Source organism: Diaporthe amygdali (assembly GCF_026229845.1).
Source record: "Diaporthe amygdali strain CAA958 chromosome Unknown NODE_27_length_698932_cov_65_101997, whole genome shotgun sequence".
In the NCBI taxonomy this organism is placed as follows: Eukaryota; Fungi; Ascomycota; class Sordariomycetes; order Diaporthales; family Diaporthaceae; genus Diaporthe; species Diaporthe amygdali.
The window spans coordinates 130,243-147,215 of NW_026517047.1; the positions used below are offsets into that span (position 1 = coordinate 130,243).

A 16,973-nucleotide genomic window follows, 5' to 3' on the forward strand; every position below is an offset into this window, starting at 1 on the left:
AATCGTCGTCCCTGAGCGCGAGAGAGGTTAGTTCTACTACCCACGGGGATGGTAAGCTCGCCGAGAAAGGCATCATGTATATTCATTGTGGGTGTGTGCCAGGAAACAAATCTCGCCTGGCTTCCCGTGATGCCGGCGCCAAGGGCAGCTGGACTATATATCAACGATCTTGTCCAGCATTCGATGACAAGTGTCAGTCTGAGCTCGGTCAGGTCGCCTTCCGTCTTCAGCAGCCCGCTCACCACCGAAGATGAGGAATTTCAACACCGTTCTCGCCACTCTGGCACTTGCCAGCACCGCCTGTGCACAAGGATCTTTGTGGAATGGGACCTCGCCGCTCTACAAGAATCCCAATGCCACCATCGATGATCGAGTGTCCGACCTCTTGAGCCGCATGACAATAGAGGATAAGGCGTCCCAACTGCTCCAGGGCGATTTCACCAACTGGATCAATGTCACAGATGGCAGTTTCAATGCCAGCGGCCTGGAATGGAACATGCAGAATCGGGCGGCCGCCTTCTATGTTGGCTACTATACCAACTGGACAACTCTTTCCAGCGGTATCAAGGTTGCTCAGGACTATCTGACCCAGAACACAACCCTCGGCATCCCCGCCTGGGTTCAGTCCGAGGGCATCCACGGCTTCCTGGCTGCCAATGCCACCGTGTTCAACTCGCCGATCGCCCACGCCTGCGCATGGAATCCCGACCTGGTCGAGAAGATGGGTAAGGCGATCGCACAAGAAGCCCTTGCTCTGGGTGTGAACAACATCTTTGGGCCCCTGGGGGATCTCGCTCGTGAGCTGAGGTTTGGCCGAGTCGAGGAGACATACGGAGAGGACCCCTACTTGTCAGGAGAACTGGCATATAGCTATGTCAAGGGACTGCAGTCCGGAAAGGTCGCGGCAATGGTGAAGCACTTTGCTGGCTTTGCTACGCCAGAACAAGGCATCAACACCGCGCCCGTCCACGGGGGAGAGCGAGAGCTTCTGACAACCTACTTGCCCTCGTTCAAGCGGGCGATCATCGACGCCGAGGCAGTGAGCATCATGTCGGCGTATCACTGCTATGACGGCGTGCCAGCAGTCGCCGACTACCATCTCTTGACAGAGATTCTTCGGGATTCCTGGTAAGTTTTTCTCGCAAATTTTCTCTCGAACGATCATGACACTGCCTTTTCTGGGAGTGATTTGCTTCGCGATATGCCTACCTGCTTCCAGCATTATCTTGCAATTTGCGGGAATACATCCTACAGATGAAGTTGGCAGGATCGCGCAAGAGGTTCCTGGAATATGGTCTTTCAACCATGGCATGAATATGTAAAGTCTTACTGATGCCTTCTAGGGGCTATGAATACTTCGTCATGAGCGACGCTGGTGGCACTGATCGTGTTTGCTCGGCCTTTGGACTCTGCCGAGCCTCGCCTATCGACTCCGAAGCCGTGGTCTCGCTGGTCCTTCCATCCGGAAACGACGTCGAGATGGGCGGTGGATCTTACAACTTCCAAAAGATCCCCGATATGGTTGAGGCCGGCACGCTCGATGAAGCCATTGTCGATCTTGCAGTCTCGCGAGTGCTCCGGGCCAAGTTCAAGATGGGGTTGTTCGAAAACCCCTTCCCCGGAGTTCCGGAGGATGAGTTTGGAGACTACATCAACACCAACGAAACGCAGCAACTCGCACGTCAACTTGACACTGAGTCCATCGTCCTGCTTGAGAACCACGACAACGTCCTCCCGTTGAGCAAGTCGGCTAATGTGGCTGTCATTGGGCCCATGGCCTCTGGCCTGATGAACTGTAAGTCATTGGCCTTGTCCCGCTCAATTCGAGCTTTGAGACGTGTTTCTCAGCATTTGATTACACGGCCCTTTTGATCGGTAGTAACTAAGGGTTTACGAAACAGATGGCGACTATGTTGTCTACAAATCCAACTACCGCGGCGTCACTCCACTCGACGGCATCAATGCCGTCAGTGAGGGCACGGTGACCTTCGCCCAGGGTTGCGAGCGCTGGTCAACCGACGAGTCTGGATTCCCCGAGGCCATCGCCGCCGCAGAAGCAGCCGATGTCGCCGTTGTAGTCGTGGGAACATGGTCACGCGATCAAGGCGAGCTTTGGACGGGCTTGAATGCGACCACTGGCGAGCACATTGACATCTCAGACTTCAAGCTTGTCGGTGCCATGCCGAAGCTAGTTCAGGCTATCATCAACACTGGCAAGCCGACTGTGGTAGTCTACAGCTCCGGGAAGCCAATCACTGAGCCATGGATCAGCAAGAATGCCTCAGCGCTTGTGCAGCAATTCTATCCTTCTGAGCAGGGAGGCAATGCTCTTGCTGATGTGCTGTATGGAAACTATAACCCCAGCGGACGCTTGAGTGTTTCCTTCCCGTACGACGTGGGAACGACTCCTATCTACTATGACTTCCTCAACTCGGCTCGTGCCTATCCTAATCCTGGACACGTATACCCTAACGGAACATTGGTGTACGGCAACAACTATGTGCTGCAGTCGCCCTTGGCGATGTACGACGTGAGTTGAAGCCCGCCGTTCCATCCTCCCTCTAGGACTTGAAACAATCGCTAACACAGTTCTCACAGTTTGGATACGGCCTGTCGTACTCCAACTTCTCGTACTCGCCCGTCTCTCTGTCGTCCACCACTGCGTCCGCGACCGACACCATCACGGTCTCCGTCGACGTGACTAACAACAGCACAGTCGACGGCACAGAGGTGGTACAGGTCTACGTCAAGGACGACGTCTCCTCGGTTGTGGTCCCGAACAAGCAGCTCAAGGGCTTCGCCAAGGTCCCTATCGCAGCCGGTGCCACCGAGACGGTCAAGGTCGATGTCAATGTAGCGGATCTAGGCTTGTGGAACATAAAGTTGAACTATGTCGTCGAGCCTGGTAACTTCACCATTCTTGTCGGCAGCTCGAGTGGTAACTTGCCTGTGAACGCTACCTTGACAGTAGCATGAACGGCCGAGATTCCCTTCATATAGAAACAATATTTTTCTGGCCAGTGGCAACACTTGATATAGTGTACATATGTCTAATTGAAGATCATCATCTTGAATGCACAACCACAATATGTTCTTATGCAGCTATGGAATGGATCCGCACTCAAAGTGGACCTTGGGTTAGGAACTGCTGTTTCACCGAAGGAGACAAGAGACGCGCGACCATCCTGAAGTCGTTGTCTGTCAGATATACTTCTTACAGTGAAAAGAAAAGTCATTGCCCGGAATTGCTATCCTTTCCATAGAGTATCATGATATCAGACCTTCCAGAAATGAATGTAAAGAAGACGTCCCCTGTTGGTTGTTATGTATCGCCCGAGATTCGTCAAGCCGTCAACGTTCTCGTACACACAGTCAAGGATTTCCTGGTCTCTCCAACCCCATCCACAATGTCAATCCCACTATTTAGAAGCATTTTCGGTGCACAATAGACGGTCCACTCTCGTCATATTCCTGCTTTGAAATCCACATCTGCTGGAACGTGGACAGAGACGCGAGGATAGAGCCTCCTATCCAGACCGAGTACTTCCGCTCGGGTGGCGCGATCACCTTCACCCTCATTGAGGAGGGCGCCATGTTCGTGACCTCGTGTTGCAGGCGGTCGGTTATGCCTGGGAACATGGTCGTACCACCAGACTGTCGCGGTAAAGGGGTTAGCAGCAGTCAACAATGAAGCAGCGTAGGGGATCAGTGGAAAGGACGGTGTGGGAGTGACGCACAATAACCATATTACCGTACAGCTCTTTCCGCACATCAATATCGCACTTGTTAATCGAGTTGTACAGCACCTGGTGGATCCCGCCGCTCTCAAGACCCAGCACGGAGGGGTCGAACAGCGCCTCGGGCCCGCGGAAGCGTTCGTTGCCGATGGTGATTACCTTTGATCGCGTTAGTATATGCCTCACAACACCATCCATCACCTGGGCCTCCTCACCTGGCCATCGGGCAGCTCATAGTTCTTTTCGACGCTCGAGCTCTGCTCCGCCGTCTGCAGTTCCTTGTCGTAGTCCAGGGCGACATAGCACAGCTTCTCCTTGATGTCGCGGACGATCTCGCGCTCGGCTGAGGTCGAGAATGGGTAGCCTCGCTCCGAGAGCAGCTTCATCATATAGTCTGTGAGATCGCGCCCTGCCATGTCGATGCGGGAGATGGCGTGCGGCATCGAGAAGCCCTCGTAGATGGGCACGACGTGTGTTACGCCGTCCCCTGAGTCGACAACGACTCCTGTCGTTCTCCCCGAGCTGTAGAGAGAGAGTACAGCCTATTGACACTTTAGTTAATTCTTTTAATCTTCGCAGCCTGGTTACTGGCCTAAGATATCTCACCTGGATGGAAACGTAGAATGCCGGTGAGTTGAACGTTTCGAACATGATCTGCGTCATCTTCTCCCTGTTCGACTTTGGGTTGATCGGGGCTTCGGTCAGGAGGACTGGATGTTCTTCCGGAGCGACTCGCAGCTCGTTGTAGAAGGTGTGATGCCAGATTTTCTCCATTTCGTCCCAGTTGGTAACGATACCGTGTTCAATCGGATACTGAAGTCTGAGAATACCACGTTTGGACTGGGCTTCGTCGCCAACGTAAGAGTCTTTTCGGCCCATGCCGACCATGACCCTAAATCATTCAGTTGACTCAGCCACTTGCCAAACCTTTGTGACTCGGCCGAACAAGTCGCGGCGGATGATTGATTCTTTGCGAACCGGGAACATCATAAGAGAAGGTGTACATACCCATGGTGGCGAGGACGTCCAACTATGGAAGCTGGTGGTGATGGAAATTAATAATGCAGTCAACAAAGAAAACTACGCGGGAAACAACTCACGAAATACGGCCCTCGGGGCATCATCGCCAGCAAAGCCGGCTTTGCACATGCCGGAGCTGATATCATTATTAGGACCAGAATGCAATTCTCTCTGATCCGCATCGGTACATACCCATTGTCAATTACGAGAGCTGCGACTTCGTCTGAATCGCAACAGAAAAGTTACTGTCAGTTTCATTGATGAAGATGGAAAGGGCCCGAGTCTCGGGAGGGGAGAAAACGCTTTTCAGATTCTTCCATCCATTCTGTCAGTATGTAACATAAAAAAAAAATCCACGAACCTTCCATGTTTGTTTCTCGTCACTCTGACCTAAGAATAATCAAACTAGATTGCGTATGTTGAATATTCAAGGAGTAGAACAAGTGTTGTCGCCGATGCAAACCTTGACTCAACATGCCGACGACACTGGTGACGAATGCAAATAAATAGACCCATCAACACATGGGCAAACTTATTTCAAATTCACTCAGGCAGCAATTTCGCCCTGAGGCAGACATTTCGGGGAGCCCATAGATCTCATTAGGAATCTCGCTGCCTGTGGCACACAAACATACTCCCTAAACGGCAGCCTTCTAAATTCCGCATACGTGCTTACACCGGCCGCGCGGCACTACGGGATCGAGACCTCTGCCAAGACAAGAATATTCTACTTTAAGCAGCACAAGACCTATGCCTAACCCAGGCTTCGAGATAATTCATTCATGTCCGTCAAGGCCAAGACGCCGTCGCAAGGCTCTTCGCCAGCCTCCTTGTAATTCTGGCTTGGCCGAAATAGGAAGATGTGAGTCTCCAAATAGCGTTCAACTCGGTCAGCGACTCCACCACTCCACTCTCTGCTGAGACTAAGCCACTAGAAATAGTCGTAATTCAGAGGTCAGTGGGATGGGATTTGCTTAGTGACCAGTCTCAAGCCGTGGCTGAAACAAATGTCTTACCGAGCATTATTAATGAGGCGTGAAGACGTTTGCCAGCCCTCACGACATTAACAGGAGTCTGCCCAAGGCCTACTAGCATGATACCCACTGCATTGTCATAATCAGCGACAGGCAACACTGACAGACAACATATATGAGAGCCTCACTGCCAAGTTCTTGAGAAAGTCATTATCGACTCGTATTTTCTGGGGAGTCACCCGTCAAAATCAATTATAAACATGTAATCCCAATCCTCCGCGCCCCCATACTATTTCAAGGTGAACTGACTACTAGTCCCATTGAAAGCCGTGATCGTGCCCCCGACAGCCTTGGAATCACCATAGTACCTCACGCGATACGTTCCCGCCTCTGCATAGCTCTCCGTCTCCCAAGTGATGGTGACCTGCGAGTACCCCAGCAGGCCATTGGTCCGCTCCCAGGTGTAGACCAGGAACCAGTCGTAGTCGCTGCGCACCTGCGTCCACGTAGTGCCGTCGAGCTTCTCAACCGCCGCGAAGGTTCCCTCCAGCCGCAGGTTGTTGCGCGGGTTGGCGCCGACAAAGGTGGTGTTGACGACGGACCCGATGGCGTACGACGCGTTGGGCTGTGTGACGACGTCGCCGAACTTCGTGCCGATCGGCGCCCCATCGTATACCACGCCCGTGATGAAGTCCAAGGAATTGGCGCGGTTGTCAGGCGGCGATGGCCCCGCCGCGGGCGAGCCCGTGGCCGTGGGCGCGAGGTACTGCAGGTTGCTGAGTGTGAGGTTGATGTAGGCGTTTAGCTCGTTGGGGCCGTAGAGCGTGCTCGCGCCCTCGTAACGCTGGATGGCGTACTCCTCCTCGGTGGTGACGTAGTGCGCGTACGTGTTGGCTGGTCCGCCGATCACGACGATGGGCTCGGTGTTGGACGAGTAAGTCGCGGCGGCTTCCGTCTTGACGGCGTTGCGCCAGCGGCGGCCGGCCATGGTGGTTGCCTCGGAAGGCGAGACGATGATGTGGAACTGACCCGCACGGAAAGACTGCACGTCGACAATGTTTGGGGACCAGTCATATGGCTCGGTCTGCTCGCCCACGTCTAGGAGGACGGGCTTCGGATATTGGCACTTGACTTGCTCGGGCCCAGGGGCTTTGAGCAGGCCGGCGACGACACTCCAGACCGGGTTGTTGGGTGCACCCGAGTCACCCTGCGTGAAGTCAAATGCGCCTGGCCAATCCGTCGTTCCAGCCGCGAAAGAATAGCCAAGCGCAGCAGGACATGTTGCAGCAGCAGTGCCGTTGGGCAGCGTGAAATTGAAAGTGCTCATGTCGTTGAAGAAGTGGAAGGATTTGACGGTAGTACCGACAACGGGCGTAGACTGTGTCTCAAAAGAGTCATACAGACTCTTTGCACCTTGAAATTGACGCCGACCAATCTCGTAGCAGGATGACACGCCGAGGTCGAGCGCTTGGAACTCGGGACCGCGACCATGGCACGACTGTGATTTGCCATCTGCACAGGTGCTGTTCTCGTAGCTGCACATCTGACCTGATCCATCGTCACACCAGGCCCCCAGCACGTTCGGCGTAGTATCTCCCACGTTGGCTTGGGAAAAGCCAGCGACGAAGCCGTCGGCCGCCGTGCCGCTGGATTGCACAGCCTGCTCGAGCAGATAGGCTGCCACGCCCTTGTTGTCTCCCGCCACGTGTGTGTTGTTTCCATACATAGAGGTTCCGTGTACGGGATACCACGTAAGCACGCCCATATTGAGGCCGTCGGATGCGCGTTGGAAGCGAAGCATCGTCAATGTTGTATCTGTGGGACTGTTGTACAAGGCACGTTCCGAGGCCGGGTTATTCATGTATGCAGATGGACTTCGTGAAGCATTGCCGTCTGTGATATTGACGGTGCCGACATCGAGGTAACCAGTGGTGAGGCTCTCATGGGCTCTCTGGATCGACAAGGCTGCACCGTCGGCGATTGCATTCAGCGACTGGGGGTCAAAGCCGGCGCTGGTGATTTGAGGAAGCAGATAGTTCCACCAAGCTCCCGGGCCGTTGTGCGAGTGAGTTCCAGTCACGGCGATGTTGCTCGAGCCGTAGACAGAATAATCTCCGCCGAGAGCGGCGAGGCGTTCAAGGATGGCGTATCGCTGGGCCGTGTCACCGGCTGCCACGTCCAGGACGAGATATACAAAGCGGTCGCTAGGGTTGCTTGCGTCGCCAACGATGAACGCACGGGAGTATAGGCGTTGACGAAGCCCAGTCCCGATCTGGGCCGTGTCGGCATATCCAGCAAACTCTACTTCGACGACGGGTCCAGTGATATCAGCTTTTCCTACTCCGATGCTGTATAAGTCAAATTGGTAAGCCAATGTCCCAAAACTAAGACATGGAGATTAGGTTCTTACAGATACTGGTCGCCTACTGCTGAGGCTCTGACCTTGGAGGTGAGCAGTTTCTTAACTTCTTGTGGGTCGTCGAGGTCGACATCACCCAGCTCTTCGAAGTTGGCTGCGGGAATCCTTGGCTTTTGATTGCTGCTCAAGACAGAAATGCTGAGCAGGACCAAGGCAAGGACGGAGAAGATGGCGAAGATGCTGAAGACACCCCTCCGCTGGCCATGGCGGTTCCCGAACATGGTTTGGGCCATGGTATCCCTGGGTGACCGAGGCAAGATGCTCTATGTGGTGTTCTAGAGCAAGAGGTATGAGGTTGACAGTTCAGCCAGTCCGATGGCGTTCACGTCGCACCTGTGTCACCACAGAAGCCAAGCTTTGATGTACAGAGCTAGAAGTTGGTCCGTCTTCTCTGGATGGCCGAGGAAAGAAATAGCTACGACGCGGGATGGCAGATCATTCTTATCCTATGACTGGAGCAAGAAGATACCTTGTCATGTACACACTCTGCGGTCCCTCGTCACTTGGTCTCCACAGTGGCTTGTGAAGAGCAGCCCGTGGACCTGCCTTACAGGTGGGCCTGCGTGACGTTAAGATTGGAGAGCCTGACTATCTCCCGTGTCGGTGTACCTGTCGAGGGCTGCATCATGTCATGAAGCGCGGTGGATTTGGAGATGAGAGGTCACCCCCCTCCCACTCGGTGTCACCTTCTTTGTGACTCCGTCTCCGCACAGAGGCGAGCAAGGCACTGGGGAATGGCATTGCCATGATCCGCGTTGGGGAAGCTGTGAATCGGGAGCGTTGCATTGCGCCTGATGAGTGGTGGTGGTGGTGGTGGTGTTCGGTCGATAAGAGGGCGGAAACGGTGCTTAGCTGGAGCTAGTTTAAATTTCACGAGGCCCGCAGCCACCAATGGAAACACGGTGCCTGTCACAAAAGAGAAGGTGGTGTCGAGGTCGAGGGCGAGTGAATGGCAGAAGCTTGTCCGATGTCATGGGCAGCGCTGGCGAGGTCATGCCTGTGCATGGCAGATCCGGGCAGAGCATGCGGGGGAGTCCCTGGACACGAAGGGGGACGGTGACAGGTGACACCTTGTTTTCGCGTCTTGATCGTCTAACTTCCACAGATTCTGTACCGGCACCTGCCCATCTATCTGCCGTGTTGCTTTGCTTCTCTGAGAAAGTGGACAGTCACGGATTGAGGCAATCTGCATCCAACACCGTCATCGCAGCCTGGCATTTACACCTGTCAACAAATTAGCGAGTGACACAAAAGCCTGCCAAGAGAGAACGCACATGGAATAGTCCAGCCAATCCAGCAAGATGTGCCCTTCGTGCCCTTGTCTGGGCATCAACAAGATCTACAGTTGTGGAAACAAACAAGCTTAGCGCACTGGCAGTCGGACGGGAGCCGCGGGCACGGGGACTAAGGAGAAAGCCTCCTGAGCTGAGTGTCATTGCTGCTGGTGTGGAGGGGTGGAAGGCGGATGCGCCCCTGTTCATGCATGCATGGTCCACCTGACCTCCTCCGTCGATAGATCCGGCTCTTCATCTGCATGCGCGCCACGCGACTAGCTGAATGCTGTATGCCGTACAGGCCGACTGACAGACTGACTACATTGCACATATCTTTCCCAAGCATACTGTATTGATGAAATGGGCAAGCAGAGCGCGGTATCCGATTTTCCGTGTCAGGTTGCAACAATGGACAGGAGCAACTTGTTTAAGCCCTGCTAAGCCGGGACAATCTCCTCGCCTGGACAAGGCAATCTGGACTGCTTATCTGGCACCGTCACACTGCAGCAGATTCATATCTGTATCCTAGGGAGGATCCTAGATCTCTCGCGTGCCTATCTGGACCACGAATATTCGTTATTTCCGCGAAGTGCCGGACTGGCTGCTCAGTTGACTGATGCTCTGCGATTCAAAAGTGGGAGCTCCAGCCGTCTTTTGTCCACCGTCACAGGCAGAAAAGGGGGAGGGTATATATTCGCTGCATTCCCGCCACATTTGTCCCCGCTGCGATTCGTAGGCCAGTGGCGGGACAAGGCCGCAGAAGTCGTGGCCACCCTCTTCTCCTTCCCCTGGATGCGCCCAGGCAGCCTATGCTCTTGATATGCAGCCTCGCCAACTATTCGGCCACCTCTTCCGAGATGGTGTGGTGATCCCTGAGGCCCTGGGGCAAGAAAGACAATGACGCGGCGGCAAGATACCACTATCATGGGCCAAGTGGCTCAATGATAACAGGGTATGAAGGACGGATAAGAAGGGCGCAGAAGACAGTGAACGCCAGCCACAGGCAACGAACTTCTCTATCTTTGTTGATTCCACTCTGGGTCGGCCTTCCGCGGGCTATGCATTGATTGTCCTAGTGCGCGGTCACGTTCGAACTGTGTCCAGTCTCGCCTTTGTGGCCTCTCCACGCTTACCTGAAGCAAGTGGTGGTGGGGATATCTCCGGAATCTGCCCTGCCACAATGACCTTGTCGAAGAATCTTCTCTCGCGAATGTGAAGTCACATCTCTCACCGCCGCATATCTTGCTTCAGGTTCCGCGGCCTCTCAAGCGTGTTGCCTTAAACTCGCTCAGTGGCGTGCTGACAACGTGAACAACCGCCTCACATGGCATGGTCCAGAAGGAGGAATATTGGCTGCTTTCGGATTTTGAGATGGACTTCGGGACGTCGTCAAAGACCGCGTCAAGTGAGATCATCTCAACTTGGGCCAAGGATTACAGTGGCGTCACATGCTAAATGACACATACGAGTCCATGAAGCTCGGGCGACGGCAAGGGCCATCAGGAACAAATCTTTTTGACAGCAAGGAACGGCAAAATTTCCTCAGTTTCTCGCGTCCTCACCGCCACTCGCGCGGAGCACACTAGGCCGCGGTCGAACGAGGGCAGAGTTGACCACTGTGGGCTCTCGAATGCATGGAGATCCTGCCAGCAGAGTTAAAATGGACACTCCGTCGATCTCGCGGATGCTCCCGAGCGTTAGGCTCACCATTTACGCAGTGTAGCGTGCTCCTGGAGGCATCTTCGCCTCGAGATTTCCATGGCGCAGCCAAGCTGAGCTTATTGACGAAGTCGAACCATCTCGATGATTACTTTCGTATAGCTGCGGCTGAAGCTCCTTACTCCTTATCATGATTCGGTCTTTTGGCGTTGTTGATGGATCCGAGAAACGAAGAATCTCCGATTCTGATGTGACATGACGGAGACAACTACCGAGAAGTTAAATTAGACGTCCACCATGAGTCGGCAAATGCTCCACAGCAGGACCCCAGCGGTGGAAGGGTACCTGGAAGATGATCCAGAATTGTTCGAAGGGCTGTATCCTCATGGCACTCAAAAATTTTGGGGTTGATGAGAGACAGAGACCTGCTGTCGGAAATTCGCGTTTCCTGGACTGACCCTGTCATTTGCGCATAACCCTGCGACTCAATAACGGCTAGGGACGGTCACTCTGTCGTTTGACAATGGTCCTCTCCTTCCTGCCTGTCCAAGGCGCGCTCCTGGCCTACCAGTGCCTTGGTGCAGGGCCCTTCCTCCTGGCCATCCCGGGCGCCAACGGCGACGCCGCCATCTTCAGCGAGGTAGTCCCCTACCTCAGCCAGGACTTCACCGTGTGCACCTACGACCGGCGCGGGTACAGCAACAGCACCCTTACCGCGCCGGGGGACCTGACCATGCCACACCGGCTGCAGCGCGACGCCGACGACGCGGCGGCGCTGATCTCGCACGTGTCAGGTGGCGAGCCGGGCCTGGTGTTTGGCACGAGCAGCGGCGCCATCGTCGCCCTCGAGCTGCTGCAGCGGCACCCCGGCCTGGTCGACTTCCTCATCGCCCACGAGCCGCCGCTGGCTTATGTTTTGGACGGTGCCTGGGCCGCGGAGACTTACTCGGTGTTTGAGGGCATCTATCAGACCTTCCTTGCCGACGGCATCGATGCTGCTACGCTGGGGTTCCTCGGACCCGGCGCGGCAAATTCGACGGACGTGGAGACGCAGGCTGCGTATCACGCTCTGGAGGACCCTGCTAATAAGGGCAACGCGGAGTTGTTCTTCGGGCATGAGATCGCTACGTACACGGCTGTCAATGAGAGCATGCCGGCGTTGGTGGGCTTGAAAGACAGGTTTGCTATGGATGTAGGCGAGGCGTGCAATATCCCTAGCTGTAACATCAGTGCTATACTGGCTTCGAAGGTGGGAGTAGATCTATATTTCACGCCTGGCGGACACTTGGGATATGTCTCAGAACCAGAGGGCTTTGCCAGGAAAGTATCGAGCATATTTGCTGAGCATGGCAAAGCCTGAAAGTGTGGGAGAATACTTCTCCTGTAAGGCAAGAGCAGCTGTGTAATATTTAATAAAAGAACTATGGATGGCAATACCTCTGTACTAATTGACAACCTTCAGTGTCTCCTCGTCTCTTCCAAAACACATATTCACCGCCCTTCGATTGCTACTTACAGTCATCTCCAAGTTCAGATATGGTACCAAAGTCTACCTTAGCAACATTGATCTACACTCCGTATCCCATGACTGTAGTCATAAAACATAATCCAAACGATCCTCCTTTCTCCAGCAGCTTGTCACAATGTCCGGCCCTCTCCGTCTACACACTTGCAATTTCCAAAACTAGCTCAAGCGACGCCTTCGAACAGGCCGATCATCCCCATCGCTATCACTAACGATTATGCCCCTACGCCTCGGGGTATCTCTCACCAGCCGGCCGATGACGCGACAGCTGTACTCCTCCTGAAGCCTCGCGGCCAGGGCCGTCCGCGGGATTACGCTCCCCTTGTAGCGGCCGTTGAACTTGTTGAGCTCAGCCCTTATGTCCTCAGGCCCGTACTTGTAGACGGTGGTCATGTCGTACACCAGGGCGCGGTAGCAGACCCAGAGCGGCATCTGCAGGTCGGCCTCGACGCGGTCGCGGGGCACCTTGATGTCGTCGGCGTGGGGAATGTGGCCGCCGTTGTTCGTGTGCAGCGCGTCCATGTCGATCTCTCTCAGGGGCGGCGCCAGCTTCCCCGTGATGAGGTCCGGCCTCTGTACCAGCAGCGACAAGCTTGGTGGCGGCTTCCAGGAGTCGTTTAATACCGGGGTGATGTCCTTGCGCTGGAGCCCATAACGGTCTATGTCCGCTAACAACTCACGCTCAGCTTTCCCGGTTCCTAATCCGCTAACGTTGTAGATATGTCCGTTGAGCACAACCTCCTTGTCTGTGAGCTGGTACATTTGTTTCTCCTCGACCACCCGGCCGACCCGGAGGTAGTCGTAGTCGGCGAGGCACCGGTCATGGTCTTCGTGGTAGCTCTCGAATTCCAGGGTCGAGTCCTTACCTGCCCACTTTTGCAGGATTGTCGTTCCGCCGGGGTGGAAGTCCATGTAGCCTGTCAAATTGTACACTTGCCCTCGGATGATGGTGTACATTGTCGACTCCGGGTAGACGTGCCAGGCAACTTCTTTTGTCGTGAAATGAAACTCTTCCATGGGGCCAGGGCCCTTATTAGGTACTTTTGAAGCAATCGTCGCGCATTTGTATGGCTTAAAATCCAAAAGCAACTGGTCGTAGTCGATCGTTCCATCGTTGACAACTGCATTCCACGGATTTCCTCCTGGGCGCATAGTGCATACATTTTGCTCGTTTGGGTTCGCGAATTTGTAATTCGATATATCAAACACATCATTGCCGATTGAAATCCAGAACGGCTTTCCATTCCTCCCATCTCTCTCCCTTATGTCTTGCTGCCTCATCGGCTGGATGAGCTTCCCCCGGCGCTCGCCTTGAGCCAAGAGATCTTGTTTGAGATTGGGGCGAGCTTTCAGGCCCAAAAGGGTGGCCTCGCAATGGTCGTCTAAGTTGAAGGCCGCAATATCATCCGCCCACATCTCTTCAACGACGTCTGTCGCGTCATAGACATCATAGCCGCGTGCGCCGTCGTCAACGATAACCCACAGATCTCCAGATGAGCGGTGGTTTCCGACCTCGCCTGCTGTGAAATACACCTCATCAGGAGCATTTGCGGCTCTCCGCGCACTGTTCGCGGCCCTTCTGGGGGCTGACACTGGGCCCGGGGGCGAGCCCCCGGGGGATTGATTTGGTGTACCTACGAGCGAGCTCGAAGCACTGTGAAAAGATGGTGTACCCGAGCCTGAAGACGGTGTACTCGGAGCTGGTGCACCAGGAACATGCTGCTGAGGTTGTGCGGTGGGGTTGTACGGCGCGTACGGAGTAGCGGGACCGTATCCGACATTCGTCTGTGCCTGGGCGGTATGCCAAGGGGGAAGAACAAAGTTGACCTGAAGTGGTAACCACATGTCTGTGCTCTCGAACTGGGGGGCATTTCGCTCCACGTTATCGAACATGGCCTTAACTGCCTGGTAGACAGGATCGGGAAGAGGAAATTGGTTCTGACGGTTAGGGATTTCGGATTTTAGTATCATCAAGAGAGACGCTCGAGTACCTCTATTGCTACCGGGAGCGAAAGCAACATTACGTGGCCTCAGGAATGTTTCATGAAGATCGTTGTATTGAGTAAAATCAACCTCGATCGGTCTTTGAGATTGGGCAGTAGCATCGCGGGTGGCCTCCAAGCTTGGTGTCCATTCGTTCCGGGCAAAATTAGGAACACTAATCATAAGTTCTTGTGTGCGGATGGGCATTATTGTCATCATTAGATATCCGATCGCTTCGTCAATCCAATAACTGCTCTGTGACAGCACGCAGCCAGTCACGACGAATTTGCCTTCCCAATACTCGAACGCACCGAGGCTTTGAAAGGCCTCTTGAGCTGCCAACTCGTCACCTTGTCTGTGGGCGAGACGAAACTTCTCGGGATGGTTTCTCAGGCCCGTGTGGCAATATGGAGACAGTGACCACTCATTAAAGTGATGCTGGTACCATGGGCGGATCATGCGCCATGCGGCGTCGCGATATTTCAAGTCCTGGCCGAGTTGTATCAGCTGGGGGTGATACTCCTGCACAGCATGACCGAGCTGGCATATTGTCGGGGCCCCGTGTTGGAAACGATTGATAGGAGTCACCGCTAGTTTGGGAACGCGGAGTGCAGGCAGTCCATATCTCGCAACGTGAATGCTCCAAAATTCCTCCGAACCGTATGCCTGCGCCAAGAATGCTGGAAAGACATATCCAAACCATATGTCATTTTCATGATTGGCCACGTCCACGCCATTACCGTAAGACTTGGATATGATGTAATTGGGGAAGTCAGCCACAAACGCGAGGAGCCCTCCTGAGCCCCAAGTGCTTTTTCGTCTCGGGGAATCGGTCATGAAGCCTCCTATCATAGCCTGCTCCCACGCCATTCCGACCTCGCTAACCCAAGCCGAATCCTCCGGATTGGTGCCAGGCTGTTGATAGAACGGTTCGTCCAGAAGTTCCTCGTCAGCCGGGCGGGTCATATTACGGAGTCTGTCAAATGCGTGCATCATCTCGTGGCAGAGGGTGAGCGCGAAGTTCATTAAGGCTTGCGCCTTGGTAGCATCTGTTGTGCTCGAATCTATAAGCGGCCGGACGAGTCCAGGATTAAGCATGATGAACACGTAGTCATAACCATTCAATGCTCCCCCGAGATTGGGATCGCGCACTGCCGTGGTTAATCCATCGGCATCACTGTTTTCACCGGGCAATCCTGCTGGTAGAAAGCTGATGCGGATCTTTTCCGAATATCGAATAAGTGTATCGAGCAGTTGCTGTTCGCTTAAATTTAGGATCCCGGTGTCCCTAGCTAAGATCGGTGGCCCCCTCAGACCTTCAGCAGTCACATCTGATACACCATGTCAATATTTCATTTTGAAGCCTAGTGACATGTGGTGCAGGAAGCTTTCAATAGTCAGGGCCCGGGCCCGAGTGTGATCTAGAGCCAATACATACGAGGAAAGTAGTCAGTGTTCTTTACGGTCAAGATCGCGTCCAGGCTGCAGTACATCATGTCAACAAAGTGCCGCCGTGTATGTGTTTGGTCCATATGAGACAGTCAACGTACAAGGGATGGAGCAGTGTAGCACGCATAAGCCTATCTGAGAGCTCGATAGCCGGCCGCATAGCATCCCAAAGTAGGGGATTGTCCACGCTCCAAGTCGCATTTGCGTCAACATATCTATCCAATGGTCCCCAGAGCTCTTGTGATATAGGGCGGTTCAGATTGTACCACCTCTTTTTGGCGAAAAGCGGAAGCCAGTTGTCTTCGTTTATATTCATACCTGTCGGTGGAGTCCCCCGTAGACTGCTGAAAACTACGGCTTGCCCTATCATTCTGGGTCAGACATGTCCATTGGTAGGTGGTAGAAGGCACACACAAGTGTGATATCCATTTAATCTGCGTCTTTGGTATTTTTCGTCGAGGAACAGTCGGTCCAACTCGGAGTCACTGGGCTGCGGTATTGTTATTCCAAGCCTTGGAAAATGCTCTGCTTCGTAGGGAACTTGGTCACGGCGAGGCAGAAGGATTTCTGGGTACTTGGGGTGGAATCCCGATGAATTATCGCCCTTCCAAGGATCTACACACCGTGTCAACAAATTGGGTTAGAGACCGATTTTTTTGACATGGAAAGAAATATTGATGGGGCAGCAATCAGTACGTACAATCATCGCCTACCCCAAACCTTACTGCCCAAGGTGTCACAGGAGGAGTTGCAGGTCTTGCCATGATGTGAACGGTGTCTCAATTCCGTATGTAAGCAACTGGCATGCGTCTCAGCATGCGCTGTGTAATGGGCATCGCCAAGCATGGGAAAAGAGAAGAGAAACAAAGCGCTACAGCTGTACCAGGTGGTGTAGGAACAAGGCTCTACTATCGCGCAGCGTCTGTTGTGGGG

General features: G+C 54.0%; 5 protein-coding genes across 5 annotated transcripts; 2 read left to right on the top strand and 3 right to left on the bottom strand.

The window, feature by feature from the left end:
• Positions 1–250: 250 nt before the first annotated feature.
• J7T55_000573 (uncharacterized protein) lies at positions 251–2,976 on the top strand (the record flags this gene model as incomplete). Its single annotated transcript, XM_053131497.1, has 4 exons — positions 251–1,128; positions 1,344–1,795; positions 1,902–2,530; positions 2,599–2,976. 4 exons carry the CDS (start codon positions 251–253, stop codon positions 2,974–2,976), a joined length of 2,337 nt encoding a protein of 778 aa, XP_052990304.1.
• Positions 2,977–3,423: 447 nt separating this feature from the next.
• Positions 3,424–5,125, bottom strand: J7T55_000574 (uncharacterized protein; the record flags this gene model as incomplete). The annotated part of the gene is made up of 8 exons (XM_053131498.1): positions 3,424–3,654; positions 3,738–3,896; positions 3,953–4,279; positions 4,344–4,629; positions 4,746–4,776; positions 4,838–4,893; positions 4,950–4,980; positions 5,119–5,125. 8 exons carry the CDS (start codon positions 5,123–5,125, stop codon positions 3,424–3,426), a joined length of 1,128 nt encoding a protein of 375 aa, XP_052990305.1.
• Positions 5,126–6,020: 895 nt separating this feature from the next.
• On the bottom strand, positions 6,021–8,383 carry J7T55_000575 (neutral ceramidase; the record flags this gene model as incomplete). Its single annotated transcript, XM_053131499.1, has 2 exons — positions 6,021–8,079; positions 8,142–8,383. 2 exons carry the CDS (start codon positions 8,381–8,383, stop codon positions 6,021–6,023), a joined length of 2,301 nt encoding a protein of 766 aa, XP_052990306.1.
• A 3,223-nt stretch (positions 8,384–11,606) lies between these two features.
• On the top strand, positions 11,607–12,443 carry J7T55_000576 (uncharacterized protein; the record flags this gene model as incomplete). Its single annotated transcript, XM_053131500.1, has 1 exon — positions 11,607–12,443. The coding sequence occupies one exon, from the start codon at positions 11,607–11,609 to the stop codon at positions 12,441–12,443; it is 837 nt and encodes a 278-aa protein (XP_052990307.1).
• A 324-nt stretch (positions 12,444–12,767) lies between these two features.
• On the bottom strand, positions 12,768–15,689 carry J7T55_000577 (cytochrome b5-like Heme/Steroid binding domain-containing protein; the record flags this gene model as incomplete). Its single annotated transcript, XM_053131501.1, has 1 exon — positions 12,768–15,689. One exon carries the CDS (start codon positions 15,687–15,689, stop codon positions 12,768–12,770), a length of 2,922 nt encoding a protein of 973 aa, XP_052990308.1.
• Between the last annotated feature and the right edge of the window lie 1,284 nt (positions 15,690–16,973).